The sequence below is a fragment of the Sinocyclocheilus rhinocerous genome, unplaced genomic scaffold, assembly GCF_001515625.1.
Source record: "Sinocyclocheilus rhinocerous isolate Xijiao unplaced genomic scaffold, SAMN03320098_v1.1 scaffold1603, whole genome shotgun sequence".
NCBI classification, from domain to species: domain Eukaryota; kingdom Metazoa; phylum Chordata; class Actinopteri; order Cypriniformes; family Cyprinidae; genus Sinocyclocheilus; species Sinocyclocheilus rhinocerous.
This window is the reverse complement of record NW_015623880.1, coordinates 30,267-47,890: the sequence shown is the minus strand read 5'-3', so window position 1 is coordinate 47,890 and position 17,624 is coordinate 30,267. Positions and strand designations below refer to the sequence as shown.

The following is a 17,624-nucleotide window of genomic DNA, read 5'->3' as shown; positions in this document are numbered from 1 at the left end:
TTCTTTCAGTTCTCCTCAACATTTTACTTTTCCATTAACACTGTTTAATGATCCTAAACAGGGGAGACTTCCGCACAGGTAAACGGCTGAACATGCGCAAGGTCATTCCTTACATCGCCAGTCAGTTCCGCAAGGATAAGATCTGGCTGAGGAGAACAAAACCCAGTAAGAGAAACTACCAGATCTGCCTGGCTGTGGATGACTCCTCCAGTATGGTGGACAACCACTCCAAACAGGTACAGTCTCCCCAAATCACTTTAGATATTAAAGGGTTAGTTCACCCAAAAATTCATTCTGTCATTCTTTACTCACTTCTAAACCCGTAAGACCTCCGTTCATCTTCGGAACACAAGTTAAGATATTTTTGATGAATTCTGAGACCTCTCTGACCCTCCCATAGACAGCAATGTAATTACCACGATCAAGGTCTCCAAAATGGCACCAGGGTGACGCGGAGGAGACGAATTGTTGAATAAAGTCGTTATTTTTGTTTTCTTTGCGTACAAAAAGTATTCTCATAGCTTCGTAAAATGACGGTTGAACCCCTGATGTCACATGGATTATTTTACCGATCTCCTTGCTACGTTTCTGGATCTTGATCGTGGTAATTACATTGCTGTCTATGCAGGGTCAGAGAGGTCTCAGAATTCATCAAAAATATCTTAATTTGTGTTCCGAAGATGAACATATCATGAGTAATTAATGACAGAATTTTCATTTTGGGGTGAACTAACCCTTTAAATATCACCTACTGAATTGAAGTAAACTAGGGCTGTTACAATATCAGATTTTCACTACACTATTATCATGGTCAAAAGAATACACCATTAATGGCAGGGGCGTGCACAGACCTCCAGAGGGACAGGGGAAGAATCTTGTTCAATACTGCCACCTACTATGTTGGAGCATCAACCAGATTAGTTACTAGTGTTGGATGATTTACAATAATTATATGTGTTGTTTTAACATAATATCAATATATAATTTTTTAACTATTACAGTTATTCTCAATACTGGTATATTGTGACACCCCTAATGTGAACCTCTTAAAATGGAAAGATGTTTTACCTTATTTATTTTAAGAAATATTGTATTTGATATTGTTTCTGTCCCTGTAGCTGGCATTTGAGTCGGTTTCTGTCATAGTGAACGCTCTCACACTTTTGGAAGTGGGTCAGGTGGCTGTGTGCAGGTGAGTTCAGTGGAGGTTTTTTTTTTTTTACTCTTATGGGTGAGCACAGAAATACTGGTGCAGAGATTCATGCATACACACACTAATTTATCTCTCTTTTAATTCATTTTCTGTAGTTTTGGAGAGAGTGTCCAGCTGCTCCATCCCTTCCACCAGCAGTTCAATGACCAAACAGGAGCAAAAATACTGCGGCTCTGTCAGTTCCAGCAGAAAAAGACCAGAATAGCTCAAGTAAATATCTCTCTGGACTTTCTGATGGTCTTGATTTTGTGTAATTCAATTCATTTTTATGTTTTGTGTTACATTTATTTATATTATCGTGTAATATTTTTAAAGTAATATGGAATGTGGTGACTGTCAGATTTTATCCCACAGCCAATTAAAATCATTTGGAATATTTTTATTCTTTCAGTTTTTAGAGACTTCATCAAATATGTTCATGGCAGCCAAACAGCAGACCCCTGGCTCGACAAACACCGGTAAAATAATTGATCACATTAATGTAAACAAAGCAGCCCTTAGTTATGAGTCGTTTTCTTTCTGTTCTAATGCATTTCTTTGATTTGTTTTTTCCCTCTCTTTCTCTTAACAGAAACGTCTCAGTTACTGCTAATAGTATCTGATGGTCGCGGTTTGTTCTTGGAGGGGAAAGAGAGAGTCGCAGCTGCTGTTCAGGCTGCTCGCAGTGCAAACATCTTTGTCATATTTGTAGTGCTGGATAACCCAAACTCCAGGGTGAGGAATCCGATTGGTTCAACAGGATTTTGTTTTCACAATGCAGGTTTAGCTAAACAAACAAAAAAATGAATTTGCCATTTATGTTGTGACATCATCTAAATCTATGCAAAACTTTGAAGATACAAGTGATCCCCATACTTATTTATTATTATTTTTTTACTTAAGATGATTTAGCATTAGTAAAATTGTTTAGCATTAATAAAACATTAACAACATTTATCTTTAAATTATTAGAATTTTATTTATTATGAAATTACTTATGTAATTAAAATCAAGAAATAAATATGCATTATAAATTTTAATGTATATTAATACATGAATCTCTCCATGTTAGGATTCCATATTGGATATCAAAGTACCCATATTTAAAGGGCCGGGTGAGCTGCCGGAGATTCGGTCCTACATGGAGGAATTCCCCTTCCCCTTCTACATTATCTTGCGAAATGTGAACGCCCTCCCAGAGACACTGAGTGATGCTTTGAGACAGTGGTTCGAGCTTGTCACCGCCACAGACCAGTAATGGACCACATGGAAGCAAATTAAGAGGGGCCAGAAGACACAACTGTAAAACTGAAGTTCCACTGCTGCTAGTCGTCCCAAACATCAGTGCACACAGCACACACACAAAGACATTAGACAGGCTGCTGTACATGTGCCTTTTTCTTCATTTTATTTGACTGAATTTGTAGTTTGATTGAAGTGGTTTATCCTTTTCATCACCACAGTCACCAGAAATGTTTTTGCCATTGTTGTTACCATCAATTAACTTTGCACATCTTCTTTTTTTTTTTCTTTAACTGCAAGGAAATGTGATGCCCATGTGTGGAAAAACTTCAGTTGAACTGACTGAATGTTGGCTGAAGATACCTCCACCCCGATAGTATTCCCCACCCCCTTTCTTGTCCTGTATGCATCCAGTTTGTAAATGTGAATGTGACAAATTTAGTATGAATGGCACTGCCAATGTTTGATAATATCATATGCAAAAAAAACAAAAGTCCAACTGCATGTCAGTAATCACATTCAGACCCATTTATGATTACCCAGAAAAACGATGTGCCTTTACAAAAACCCACATTCCCATCTAGACAGTTCTCAATTAAAGCTTTGGTACTGACTCGTCTTCCTCACTATATATTTGAAAGGATTCTGGCTACTGAATCACTGGCTATTTCTTCTTTACAATCAGAAGCACAATTTCTGCAAGTGAAGAAAACTTTTGAAAGATCTTCTAAATTGTCTGTGATTTCAATCACTGTTCTGTATCCTACAGATGATTTAACCTCGTAGGCAATTCCTGCATCTCTTACTAGACATATCTAGTAAAACATTTCATTTTGAAGTATTTTGATTCCGTTACATTTTACACACATTTTTCTGCACGGTCTGTGCATTCTTTGTCAAAAAGGCAAGGTCAGAAAACAAACGGTTTCATCATGTACACATTACAAATGCAACAGTAACCTGGTATACGTCTATGGTCTCCTGTCATCTTCCTCATCTTGGTTCATGAAATGTGATACTTGCTGATAACCGTGGAAATAACAATAAAACATTTTTGACATGTTTTCATTATGGTCTGAATTGATGGTTGACTTTTGTAATGAAAAGCTGCTGATGAAGACTTTTTTTAAAAAGTTAAAAAACTTTTTTTTTTTACAAATTTGATGACTATTTCACATAAATTTACCTCTATGGATAACATTTCTGGAATAGTAAAAGTGAATCACCTCAAACATTAATTCTGAAGCAGTAGTTATTAGGGTTAGGTTCTACATGATTAGGAATACAATTGTTCCATTTATCAGGCATGTGAATGTATATTTATGCAGTTGTAGTAGTCCTTATTTAGCAACTTGTTAGCAATTATAGTCATGGCTCCAAGTTAAACTTTTTAAGTTGGAGTTATGACTAATTTTTGTTGTAAAACAAAATGTGAAAAAAAAAATTTAAACTAATGTTAATCACAGATCTTTTACTCTTAAATCAAAAACTGCTGTTCTAAAAACTGACTCCAAATAGAACTCATTGGCAGTACTAATTCTATACAGTCTATGGTTTTATTATTAGGGTTAGGTTCTACATGATTAGGAATACAATTGTTCCATTTATCAGGCATGTGAATGTATATTTATGCAGTTGTAGTAGTCCTTATTTAGCAACTTGTTAGCAATTATAGTCATAGCTCCAAGTTAAACTTTAACTTGGAGTTATGACTATAATTTTTGTTGTAAAACAAAATGTGAAAAAAAAATTAAACTAATGTTAATCACAGATCTTTTACTCTTAAATCAAAAACTGCTGTTCTAAAAACTGACTCCAAATAGAACTCATATTGGCAGTACTAATTCTATACAGTCTATGGTTTTATGACTACAAAATAAACAGCTCTGTTTAAAAAGTTAATTGTAGCTTATAGACATATACCCAGCAACCACAACGTTGCCTCAATGTAGGCAACCTTTTAACAACGATGTAACAAATTTTGTTTGTATTATTGGTGCCGTGTTCCATTTTTACAATGGCAACGTTGCTGTCTACGTTCACAACATTGTTTTATTACATTATTTTAATTTAATTGCATTAGTTTTCTTTAATTAGATATTATTAGTTTAATATGTATTTTTTATATATTTAGTTAATTCGTTTTATATAACTGAATTTTGTATCTCCATACTCCACTTTTATTTTGAAAAGATATTCTCGCGCTATTGACTTTTATGTTGAAATGCAGCGGCGCGAAGTATTTTTACTTTTGTTTCCGTCTTCACAATCTTAAGTGCTCTTCCCAAAGAAGAGAACTACTGAAGTGAACTTGTGAGTTTGTGTGGATCCTAAATTATTTCAAAATAATCCTCGTCCAAAGCAGCACACACATGAGTTTTGATCCGTAATAACTGCTGAATGCTGAGCCTTTCCTTTACGAACATCTTTCAGGATAGTTTTACACACTTCAAAGACTGATAACTTCACAGGTATGTACGATTCAACTCGATAAATACACACACTGCTATAATATACAGTTGAAATGTTTGTTTTGACGTAAGCTCATGATGTTTAATGCCTCCCTGTCATATTTTCTTGGTAGTCCCCGAAACGTTTGTGCGTCTGTTTCTGGATACTGTCTGGAAGTCGTTGCATCGTTGAATTTTCCGCCCATGTTTATGTGGTTTATATGAGTGTTATTAACTGACACCATTTGCGTTCACAAATGTTGTTTGTATTTTGTGTTTGAACTCTAGCAGAATGAGTTTGGCGGAGATCAATGAGAATGTGAAGCTGGCCAGAGAATACGCCCTGCTGGGGAACTACAGCTCTGCGGTGGTCTGTTATCAGGGGGTCCTGGAGCAGATCAGAAAATACCTCTACTCGGTCAGAGACTCCTCTCTACAGCAGAAATGGCAGCAGGTTAGAGTTTCTCACTTCACACTCCCTGAAAGTAGGATTCAGACTATTTAATGTTATTCACTTGTTGTGACAGGCCTTTGGGTGTTCATGTTGTCTCATCCAGGTTTGGCAGGAGATAAATGAGGAAACTAAGCAAGTTCGGGAGATCATGGCAACACTTGAGAGCTTCCAGCTGGAGTCGACCCCATCCAAACCCAGCAGCTTTGGCCTGGAGAATGACATTATGCCTGTTCACGTGGAGCACAGGTACATGTTCGTGTCTGGTTTTATTCTAAACCCTCCTGACATTCATCACAGAGTCATAGAAACTCTTTTACTCATGTGTGTATAGTACATTTGATGTAAGAATTCTGCATAGGGCAGCGTGTTTAGTAGACTATAACATGGTGTTTTGTGTTGCAAGTCATCAGACTTTTCAGATTTTCGACCAATTAGATGTTCATCATCAGGCAGTTGATGGATTTGGTGTAAAGAAGACAAAACTGGTTGAAACTTTTTTCACTTTTCACTTAATTTCTTATGGTCATGTCATGGAAATCTTAGAAGATCATGGAAAACTTAGAAACATGAGTGCTTTTACAATTTTTATTTCCTACAAAATTGGACATTAATAATAACATTTTTAAAAAATATTGGAAATATCATGAAAAATTCCATACTGAATGTATAGTTATGCTCATTTAATTAGTTAGATATCGTTCAGGATTTTTTTTTTTTTGTAAAGTAACATTTTTAAAGTAATAAATAGTAAATATATAATAATTAGGGCTGGGTAAAAAATATCGATATCTCGATATTAATCGATTCTCATTTTTTACGGAAATTATATCTATTCTTAAATCCCAAGAATCGATTATTCAAGCCTGTTTTCAGTTAATGGACGGAACATTGAAGCGCACCTCCCATCCAATATATCGCAATAAGCATTGTGCTTTGGTACTTTTAATATGAAACAAAGTCTCAGATTTCAAATTCTGTCCATTGTATTGCAGTATTTAAACAATAAATGCCGATTTGGCGCCGTTTAATGTGGAGTGACAGACCGCTGTAGCGCCTCAGAAAAAAAAGCATATTCGGTAACCATAAACCCATTAATCAGCTAGAAAAATAAACTGTAGAGAGAGGGGCATTTTGTTTAATATATGCACCATATAACATATTCATTATATTTTTTACTGTTCTTCAATGTTTAATTTATGTTTGAATATAAATATGCCATAAAGTTTTTATGACAGCCACCATTTAAATGTTTGTTTCAAAAAAACGAATTGAAGTAGAAATATTAATATGTAACTAACTTTATTATTGTAAAAACTTCATTATTTTTAACCTTCAATATTATAGTAATGTTGTACCAACTGACTCTCATGTATATTTTACAGCATTAGTTGTTTTGTTTTTTTCCTTGAGAAAATTTGGCATGTACTGTACCTGATATATATCCAAAATAATCGATATTGAATCTAATCGAATCGCAAGCTTGTGAATAAGAATCGAATCGTGAAATTTGTGTCAAAAAAATATATATATATATAAGTAGATTTAATTTTTACTTACTACAGTTTTCACTTGTATGAAAATCTCCTTTTTTTATAAGAATTAAAATAGTTTTAAGAAACCTTATCCAGTATTTCAAACAACTGGAAAGTCCTGGAAATGCATTGGCCTCACTGTGTGGGAATCCTGTCTTTAGTAATTGTTGTTGAGTTTTAAAGCCCCCATCAGCACTCCTGTCATGTGAATTAGATTAAGATCTGAATGGCGTCCCACCGTCTCTCAGCCCCTCATACTCTTTCATTCCTCCCTTGCGGCTAATAAAGGTCTTTTGAGCCTGTTATATAAACCATAATCTGATTATAATGTAACACTTGAATGAGCAATTACAGCTATGTTAATTAAGGGCAGTTCATTCCATTCAGCAAAATCAAAATAAAATTGTTTTATAGATTGTAGGATACGATTTTTTGTATGTCGCTATTCTTTATTTCTCTCATTTTTTGCTTTTCATTTTATATACCGCACAGATTGTTGTTAAATGAAGGCTTTGTTTTTCTCGGTCTCTTTTTATTTGTTTTTATTTATTTATTTATTTATTTTTCTCTTGTTTGTTCTGAGTTATTGTTATTGGTTGTTTTGGATTTTGTAAAAACTGTAATAAAAATAATATTAAAAAAAAAATTATCAAATGGTTAAAGGCCCCCTTCAGAGTCAACACAGTCACACTGTATTGTATGTAGTATACTGTACATGTATGTGTCTGTGTGTTGGTGAACAGGCCGTCTCCATGTGTAGTGCGGAAAACCTCCGGCCCGCATAAAGAAAGCAAAGGCCACGGGAACCGATTGAGCGCTGGCCCCCGCAACCAACCACGACCCTCACCTCGTGTTGCCAACGGTGACAAGGGAAAACCTCAGAAAGGCAAAGAAAAGAAGCCAAAAGATGATAAGGTAAGAACATGTGGCTCCATTTCCTATTTCTGTCTGCTGTTTGAACAAGGCCTATTGTGTCATAAAGTGCTTGCAGTCACAATATTTACTCAAAGGATCAGATGCCTTTCGCTGTATTAACATTATAAACCTGTGATACTGGTTTCTTACATCAAAGCAAACAGTTCAGAAAGAGTTAAGGAAAATCATGCAAGTGTTTCCTTTGTACACTTGACTATAAGCACATTGGTTTTGTCCAAAGATTGAAATAACAGAACTTGCTGTATTTGCAGCTCATTTTGGTTGAAGTCTTCTCAATCTGAAGTTTGATTTTTACCATTTTTGCAAAGACATTTGCAACAGTCTCTAATTTAGCTGGAAAGCCTGTCAGAACCTTTTGGCTAAGAAATAATTTAAAAAAAGATTTGACAAAACACTCTTCCCTCTGTAGAACAAAGCAGAGGGTGTGGAGACGGAGGTGAAGAGGTTTGCAAACAGTTCAGAAAGAGTTAAGGAAAATCATGCAAGTGTTTCCTTTGTACACTTGACTATAAGCACATTGGTTTTGTCCAAAGATTGAAATAACAGAACTTGCTGTATTTGCAGCTCATTTTGGTTGAAGTCTTCTCAATCTGAAGTTTGATTTTTACCATTTTTGCAAAGACATTTGCAACAGTCTCTAATTTAGCTGGAAAGCCTGTCAGAACCTTTTGGCTAAGAAATAATTTTAAAAAAGATTTGACAAAACACTCTTCCCTCTGTAGAACAAAGCAGAGGGTGTGGAGATGGAGGTGAAGAGGTTTGACAGAGGAGGAGAGGACAAAGATCTGATTGAAACTCTGGAGAGAGACATCATCTCCCAAAACCCCAATGTCACATGGTGTGTTCATCTGCTGTCATCTCACTTTCCTCCAGAAGTGCTTTCATTTCTCATTTATTTTTTCAAATATCCGCTTTTTAATATGTGCATAATAAAAATGCATAATTTTTAATATAGGGATGACATTGCTGACCTTGTGGAGGCCAAGAAGCTTTTGAAGGAAGCCGTGGTTCTGCCCATGTGGATGCCTGAGTTCTTTAAAGGCATAAGACGCCCATGGAAGGTATGAACAAGAGAAAATCACATATGCTTTTATGGATTTTAAAAAGCCCCATCCCAAATCTTTCAGATAAATAAAATTCCTTGCATGCAAATGCTCTCCAAGGCTTCTTTTATTTAATCAGAAATACAGTAAAAACACCAATATTAGTAGTATTAGTAATATTAGTAATAGTAACAATCTTTTTATATAAATTGTAAAATGTCATTTATGTCAGTAATGGCAAAGAAAGAAACCATGATACATTTTTTTCAGATGTTTTTTTTTTTGATGACGTTCTCAGGATTCTTTGATAAACTGACATTTCAAAAGAACAGCATTTCTCTGAAATAGAAATCTTTTTTAACATTATAAATGTCTTTACTGTCACTTTTGATCAATTTAATGTGTCTTTGCGAAATAAAAATATTAATTTCTTTAAAAAAAAGCTTTTACAGGGTATTGTAATTGTTTTTGGGGACAGTATTAATTAACTGCAGTGTAACATACTTTCATTGTGTTACCATCCACTTTCAGGGTGATCTTCACTGCATTATATACTAATATTTCTCATTTACACAATAACTCAACTCGCATATGATTTTAGGGAGTGTTGATGGTGGGGCCACCAGGCACAGGAAAGACTTTGCTGGCCAAAGCTGTCGCCACTGAGTGCCGAACCACCTTCTTTAACGTGTCCTCCTCCACCCTCACCTCCAAATACAGAGGAGAGTCTGAAAAACTTGTGCGGCTGCTATTTGAAATGGTAAAATCACTTTCTGCTTTACCCCACGTTAATACATGGAAAATGGTAGCCAAACTTGCTTTCTGTTTTATTACCATACATACATGTATGTGTGTTTGCATGTTTATACAGGCACGCTTTTATGCCCCCACCACCATCTTCATTGATGAGATAGACTCCATATGTAGCCGTAGAGGAAACTCTGAAGAACATGAAGCCAGCAGACGTGTCAAAGCTGAACTGCTCGTCCAGATGGATGGTACTGCTTCATACAAACTGTAGCTATGGCTTTAAACGTTATTAATGTTCAGTAATATTATCAATTTAACTGCACAGACACTATCGGATGAGAAGAAAATTTGAATTGAGCTGGATAATGAAACTAACTTTGCAACATTGACACTGTTTTTGAACTGAATTGAATCAACATCAAACTGATTTAAGCTGAATAAATACTATTGCCTTCTGTAGAGCTGCTTATTTGAAAATTTCATAATTGATTAACTTTGAACTCAATTGAGCTGTTTAATCTTCTGTAGAGTTGCTTTACTGCTGAATTTTTTTTTTTCACAATTTGATGAATTTTACAACATTAAAATGATTTTCCTGTTCATTAATGTCAAGCTGCTCTGAAAAAAAAATCACTAATGTCACTTTTCCACTGCATGGTACGGCTCGGTACGATTCACTTTTGGGGGGTTTTCCACTGGGTACAGTACCTGGTACCTGGTACTTTTTTTAGTACCACTTCGGTTGGGGTTCCAAGTGAACCGTACCATTACCAAAACGTGACGTGTAAACTCTGCTGATCACGGATTGGCCGGAGAGAATCATCACTACCTGCGTCACTGAACTTGCGACACAAACACAAAAGAACCGCTAGATTTAAATCAGCACAGCCAGCAAAGGATCGAACGCAACCGTTTTGAACGAGCGCACCTTTTTACATAACGACATGTGAATAATCCGCCCACTCTAAAGCGGTACTGAACTGCAGTGGAAACGCAAACCGTGCTGTGCCGTACCGAGCCGAGTCGTACCACGCAGTGGAAAAGCGCCATTAGTCACATCTTTTGTATTTTCCAGGTGTTGGTGGGACGTCTGAAAATGACCCTTCAAAAATGGTCATGGTTCTGGCAGCCACCAACTTCCCATGGGACATCGATGAAGCTCTGAGACGCAGACTAGAGAAGAGAATTTACATCCCACTGCCCTCAGGTATTCAGAATTACCCAGAATCCATCACCCATCATACTGTATTAAGTGCCATCAGCTTAAAGGTGGGGTAAGCGATTTTTCAAAGACGCTTAGAAAACTGATTCGGGCCAAGTAGCAAAACAAACTTGTAGCCAATCAGCAGTAAGGGGCGTGTCTACTCATGATGTGGAGGAGAGAGGGTTCAGTGCACAGGACGGACATTAGCCGAGCCGAGTGACAGAAAGATAGAGATGGCGGATAAGGAACAAAAGAGGGCTTATTGCAATAAGGCAAGAAGTAGGACCCGTGAAAATATCGGATCAGCTTTCCAGCGCTGGAGAGAACTCAAGGAGCCCGTTGAAAATCATTTGAAATTTGTGTCAATACGTCATAAATAGAGTGCAGCAGCAGTTTTCTGTCAGGGATTTGTCGTGCCGCGCCGCTTCCAGTGTAGACCATAGATATGTATATATATATGTATCTATGGTGTAGACAGTATCACTGATTATAATGAGTTCTAATAGTATTTTGTCGTGCCGCGCCACTCGCGTCCGGTGTAGACACGGTGTAACATTGGTTTTGCTTTGTTTCACAGAACTAATCGTTACCTGGGTTGCGTACGTATGTGTGGGGCATTTTGTTTCACAGAACTAATCGTTACCTGGGTTGCGTACGTATATGTGGGGCGTAGCTATCAAAATAGGGGCGATACCCTTTTGGGGTTGGGGCGTGTTTGTTTTGGTGATTTCAAATGTCAACATTGGCTACCAGAAATCGCTTACCCCACCTTTAATACACCCCAGCTCAAGATATATAAACATAATGGAAGTATTTAAAATCATAATTTGTATTACTGTAGCTAAAGGAAGAGTGGAGTTACTCAAGATCAGTCTGAAGGAGCTGGAGCTGGCCAATGATGTCAACATGGACAAGATCGCTGAGCAGATGGAGGGATACTCTGGTGCTGACATCACCAACGTTTGCAGGTACAGCCCTTTGTGTGGAACCTGAAATTATTTTCAGTGTTTAAAGTGCCACAATTCTAGAAGTGATTTGTTGTTTTTGAATAATTGCAGAGATGCATCCCTAATGGCAATGAGAAGGCGGATTGAGGGTTTGAGCCCTGAGGAGATACGAAACTTGTCAAAAGATGAGATGCACATGCCCACCACAATGGAGGACTTTGAGACGGCACTGACGAAAGTGTCCAAGTCTGTATCTGCTGCTGACCTAGAAAAATATGACAAGTGGATAGCGGAGTTTGGCTCCTGCTGATGATCCCAAAGAACCTTGATTGTTCCTCCTTACAGTCGTTGTTAGCACTTTGAAAGACTTGAGTGCCAGATTCACTAAATCTCAAAGCATTTCCACCCTGAACCAAACTGAATTCAAAGGGTGACAAGTCTTGCCTTACATGAGGTATGTATGAGAGTACAGATTCATAGTAATAGTTTAATTAATTTAATAGTAGTAGAATTGGTTTTACATCTACAGAAGCTGGATACAGGTTAAGTTTTCTCCTTAAAATGAATTTGTAAGGATGAAGACTGCACTAATTATCCAGTAAATCCAGAATGCTGGAGTCTGAAAAACTAGTTTTGGTGCCCTTATAACAAACAGCCCCATGTGTTGCCTTACTGTAGTGTGTACAGACAATTACTGAGGTTGTGGACATAGGAATGGGCTGCTTGTTTTGTCTTGTAAAATCACTGCCAATGACCAAAGACCAGCAAATCCTCTTCTCTGTTGTCTCCAAATGCTACTTGAGGTGAAAAGCTATGCAAGCTAATTGGTTTACTGCACTTGTGCCACTGTGGTTGATCTAAAGGCCAAAGTTTCCAGCATTGGACAATTGTCTTAATAGTGTCTAGCACTTGACTTTTATAAACACGATAGAACCGGTTACTGGTTTCTTTTCATTAGTGACATTCCATTGCCATGATCAATTTGTAAAATTATATATTTTGTTGAATAAATTTTTTTTTTTATTTGAAAAAGACTCACTAAGACAAACTCATTTGTGCAGGATTTACTCATGTAACAAACTGTGAAGAAAAACAAGTCATAACATGCATCCGAATGACAGAAAACTACTGATTTCATTAACAGACAATGACAGGGCAACAATGAATTGTAAGCACCCTGTTGAAGGGTTTAAAACGTTGAAGTACAATGCTTGAAATGAATGAAATATTGTAATGAGGAATACGTTGACAGATTGCTCAGGCCAAAGTATACAAGTCTTCAGTCATCTAAAGCAGGTCGAAGTTGAAATGTATTGCTGGCATACATGCTTAGCGTAACAGGCAATATCTGAAGCAACATGAATATTAACGTTAAACAACATTAAGCAACATAGTTTCATACAGACCATTTAAAAAGACCCCCAATGAGAAATAAGAAATAATCCATTTAAATAAAATGGACAGTTGAAAAGAATTTTTGATGGTTCTTTACATTAACTTTAATGAATTATTTGTCCATTTTAGTGCTATACCCTTTAGTTGTTAGTAATGATACAATGTCATTTCCATACAAGAGGCAATATCAATTCCTAGTATTAGCATAAAACATCCACTGTAGTGGGGAATAGGCAGGGACATTTCAGGGACTGTGCTTATTTAAATTTGTGCACCTTAACCATTCCACCTCACAATGTAGGGAAAAATACAAATAATAATTTGCTAATTATGCTGTTAAACAGACGCAGATGTGAAAATAGAAATCGGTTTCATTAGGAAATGTTGGGGAATATTTTTTTCTTTTAAAGTGCTACATTGAAATCATTGGTATTGACGACCAAATAAAGCCACATAACCAAACTGATGAGAACACATCCATCACTTTTCTATCAAAATGCTTTTTTCTGTCGTTTCTTCATCCATGTTATCTACTAGCCTCTGTTTTTCATCATCTGGCATCAGAGTCTCTGGATTCAGATGAAAGAATCCCCTAAGAAAGACAGAAAAGAAACATGTATTATTATTATTTAGACTTGTTATTCAGCAAACTACCCTGTATGCCAATCCAGCTGTGTTTAAATTTACAGTACCAAATGGCCATGCATTTAATACAGGGCCTGTTGAGAAGGCCAGTAACGGGTCGGTGCAGGTTGTACCTGTGTTCACAGGATGGGAACAGAAGATCCAGGATCTTAATGATGACAGCTGAACCTGCAACACCAACCACCACCACCCACATGATCAAGAAGAAGAGCGGGACAGAATCAGACCAGAAGCGCCTCAGTTTATCTCTCAGGCCCTCGACCCACTGACATGCCACCTGCCCAAACACAATAACATAACATGAGGAACATGACACTTGAGAAACAGAACATGTGACAAATTAAGGTCATCCAGAGTGACTAGTTTGAAAAATTTTATAATATTTTTATTCTCAATTATAGACATGTTCAAAGGTTTGAGGACAGCAAGATGTTTTAGGTCTCTCATGCTCACCAAATCTGAATTTATTTGATAAAAAATACAGTAAAAACAGTAATATTGTCATACATATATATATACATGTAAGGGATAATCAACGGCTAGCTGTGCATTAAACGATTTGTGTGCGCGACGTGGAGGCGAAGAACCACCCGACGCGCAGCGGAGGGTGCAATCGTTTAATGCACAGCTAGCTGTTGATTATCCCGCTTATGCCATGGTCATTTGCCAGCATTCACATATTAAAGATGTTAATATTTGTGCTGCAATATTTGACCGGAACGATAAAAATGACGGTTATTTTCATCAGTTACAACTTGTACAACAAAGAGATGCGTGTGTGAAGTAGCCTACCTGCCAATATATATATACACACACACACACACACACACACATACATACATAAAAATAACATTTAATACATTTAATATGGCCCAAGAGTTAACAGTGGCAGTACATAGTCACTTACACTGTAGGAGGACATGGACCCACTTAGAGGAGGCCCAAGCAGCAAGGAATCTGAAGTCCTTTCCTCTTCCTCTCTAGACTCATACAGGGTTTCAGGGTCCATCCGCAAGGGAGTTTCAGGGAGTTTCCCCGGAGCGGCAATCTCCTCCTGAGTGGTCTCTGCATGTTTGAGTAGATAGTGGCTGGTGGTAAGCACTTGGTCTTCAACTGTGAAGACAGAAAAATATTCATAGAAATCCTTCCAGTTAAAGCATCACAATAATTTTTTGGAGATTACAAACAAGAGGCATTTTACTCCACAAATTTACCTGTGTTACGAATTGACACATTAGTCACCAAGACGTCACTCTCTCGTGGGATGGCCGAGAGCTTGCTTCTTGTTGAAGGGTAAATATTGGTCACCTGTGTGATCTCCTCAGAGCTCTGGTTCCACAGGATCTCCACCTCACACGCGTCTGGCTGCTGGACCTACAAAACGTACGACATCAAGCACTGGATCACATTCACGTGTACAGCCTCTATCTAGAGTTTGGATCTTTTCCAAAGCATTGAAGCTGCCATTCCATGTTTAAGACTGAATTACTCCATAAAGGACATAACAGATATAAAAAAAGAATTCAGTTGTCAGTCATAATTTATAGGGTAACGATTAAAACCTTTTCATCCGCCAGCTGGATTATCTCTTGACTCAGGACGAGTAACAGAAGCTGCTCTCCAGCATCACTCTGAACATATGACTGATTTACCATCAGCCTCAGCTCACTGCTGACCAACCAATCCGCCAGATTACTAGAGCTCACATTAGAACCATCCACTGCAAACACAAAGAAAAATGTAACATTTTACAATAAATTGCTGTTACTTACAGGTATAGTTCACCCAAAAATTTAAAGGGGTCATATGATGCGATTTCAATTTTTCCTTTCTCTTTGGAGTGTTACAAGCTCTTAGTGCATAAAGAAGATCTGTAAAGTTGCAAAGACTAAAGTCTCAAATCCAAAAAGATATTCTTTATAAAAGTTAAGAGTCAACCACGCCTACCTAAAACAGCTCGTTCTAACACGTCCCCACATATCTACGTCACGATGTGTGAAGATTTACATAACACCGCCCAAATGTTCATGCAAAGAAAGAAGGCGTAACTTTTATTGCTTGAGGTATTCGGCCAATCACAACGCACTGGATAGCTGGCCAATCACAGCACACCTCGCTTTTTCAGACCGATGAGCTTTGTAAAAATCAACGCGTTTCAGAAAGGCGGGGCATAGAGGAGAAACAATAATGTACAGTATGTGGAAAATAATGTGTTTTTTGAACCTTAAACCACAAACAAATTACATTACACCAAATACACAAAATAATGTTCTTTTTAGCAACATCATATGACCCCTTTAAATTTTCTCAACCTCAAGCCATCCCAGATATAGTTTGTTTCTTCATCAGAAGTTTTGTAGAAATTTAACATTACATAATTTGCTCACCAATGGCGTCAGAGTTCAAACAGCTGATAAAAACATCACAATAATCCACACAACTCCAGTCCATCAGGAAAAGAAAGCAATATTATGGATACAGGATTCATATTTTAGCTGGAAGCAATGGTTTGAAGTTAAAAAATATGTCTTGATGAATTACAAACATGCTGATTTTTGCTTCACAAGCTGATAAACAACAAACTGGTGGACTGGAGTGTGGATTACTTGTGGATTATTGTGATGTTTTTATCATCTGTTTGGACTCACAGATACAACTTTTGATCTTAATATTATGCATTAGCAAATGTGAAAATTAACATTAACTAAGATTAGTAAGTATGTTTCATTGTTAGTTCATCTCCGTTTCTCTTGACAAGAAGTTAAACACAGGAATAAGTTTAATTAATAAATCAAAAAAAAAAAAAGAAAAGAAGGAAGACAAAGATTCATACACAATAGAGCGGGACATGTCATCCTTGTGACTCCTGAAGGCTTGAGAGGAGCTCCATTAATGAATGTTTCATTGTCCAAAAGACCTAGATTTAAATTGATCTGAAAGAAGGGATGAGAAATCATTTTAAATTATCACTCCTCCACAAAACATAATACGGATGTGATGCACTATTCCCAAAAATACTCGTGTAATTATTCCACGAGTGATTGTCTTACCTGTACACTGTACTTAGTCTGGTTAGTTTCACTAACCGCTGTCACATTTAACACGACTGTTTCCTGTGAAAACAAACCACACGAGTTACACAATGACAAACGCGTACAGGATCCAGAATTGACAGTCATGTGCTGAAGTTTTCAAAGCTGATGGACACTGCTTTTGGTAAACTAACCGCGAATGTTAAAGCGACGATTTCCTTAAATGTGTCAAACCATGATGTAAGCATCTTTAAAAACCAAATCTCTATTAAATTGGCAGATATCTATGCTATCTGATAAGCCTTTGTATTGCTACACGTGAATGCATCAGAAAGACATTAAACTACCTCAAAATATATTAAATGTCACCCACCGTGGTTATTTGTTTCGATTGTGCATTGGCCAGGACACACAAGACGCTTAAATAAACCACCGTTAAATGTATTTCCCATGTAGAGGCCATTTTTTTCACGCTAGATATCAACAATACGTGCGCGTCATTCCAATTTGAGTTGACGTAGCATCGTTATTGAGAACTCTTATGCCCCCTATTGGATATTAGGAGTACTACAGGAAGCTCCACATACATTTTGTAATGACATCTTTTTTTGTCAGATGAATATAAATAGTTACTTGATTTCACATCTTGCGCTTTCACTTGTGAAATATTTTAGTGATATTTTTGTTACTACATTTCAATTCATTTTTATTTAAAAACAATTTTATAGATTAAAATTACACTACAATTTCATGAACTCATTTTGGTCAGGAAATCCCTATGAGAAACCATAATTTATACCTT

General features: G+C 36.9%; 3 protein-coding genes across 4 annotated transcripts in view; 2 read left to right on the top strand and 1 right to left on the bottom strand.

Moving 5' to 3' along the window:
• LOC107737285 (midasin-like) overlaps positions 1-2,667 on the top strand; it is a 56,023-nt gene extending 53,356 nt beyond the window's left edge. The window contains exons 96-101 of the mRNA XM_016548752.1: positions 62-236; positions 1,119-1,192; positions 1,309-1,423; positions 1,605-1,671; positions 1,785-1,927; positions 2,265-2,667. Coding sequence (XP_016404238.1) covers positions 62-236; positions 1,119-1,192; positions 1,309-1,423; positions 1,605-1,671; positions 1,785-1,927; positions 2,265-2,450 — 760 coding nt within the window. The 3' untranslated portion in view covers positions 2,451-2,667. The remainder of the gene's footprint in view (positions 1-61; positions 237-1,118; positions 1,193-1,308; positions 1,424-1,604; positions 1,672-1,784; positions 1,928-2,264) is intronic.
• Positions 2,668-4,704: 2,037 nt separating this feature from the next.
• Positions 4,705-13,568, top strand: LOC107737259 (katanin p60 ATPase-containing subunit A1-like). 2 transcript variants are annotated; one of them, XM_016548729.1, is made up of 11 exons: positions 4,705-4,905; positions 5,176-5,338; positions 5,442-5,584; positions 7,614-7,785; positions 8,529-8,644; positions 8,762-8,867; positions 9,451-9,609; positions 9,721-9,847; positions 10,675-10,806; positions 11,645-11,771; positions 11,862-13,568. In XM_016548729.1, the coding sequence occupies exons 2-11, from the start codon at positions 5,177-5,179 to the stop codon at positions 12,058-12,060; spliced, it is 1,443 nt and encodes a 480-aa protein (XP_016404215.1). In that variant the 5' UTR covers positions 4,705-4,905; position 5,176; the 3' UTR covers positions 12,061-13,568. The 2 variants fall into 2 exon arrangements, with proteins under 2 accessions (XP_016404215.1, XP_016404221.1); XM_016548735.1 differs by having other exon boundaries at positions 5,173-5,338.
• LOC107737277 (glycoprotein integral membrane protein 1-like) lies at positions 12,802-17,325 on the bottom strand. Its single transcript, XM_016548744.1, has 8 exons — positions 17,196-17,325; positions 16,841-16,903; positions 16,624-16,723; positions 15,353-15,510; positions 15,005-15,164; positions 14,698-14,903; positions 13,904-14,067; positions 12,802-13,737 (listed from the first exon to the last, which is right to left on the bottom strand). The coding sequence occupies exons 1-8, from the start codon at positions 17,283-17,285 to the stop codon at positions 13,626-13,628; spliced, it is 1,053 nt and encodes a 350-aa protein (XP_016404230.1). The 5' UTR covers positions 17,286-17,325; the 3' UTR covers positions 12,802-13,625.
• Between the last annotated feature and the right edge of the window lie 299 nt (positions 17,326-17,624).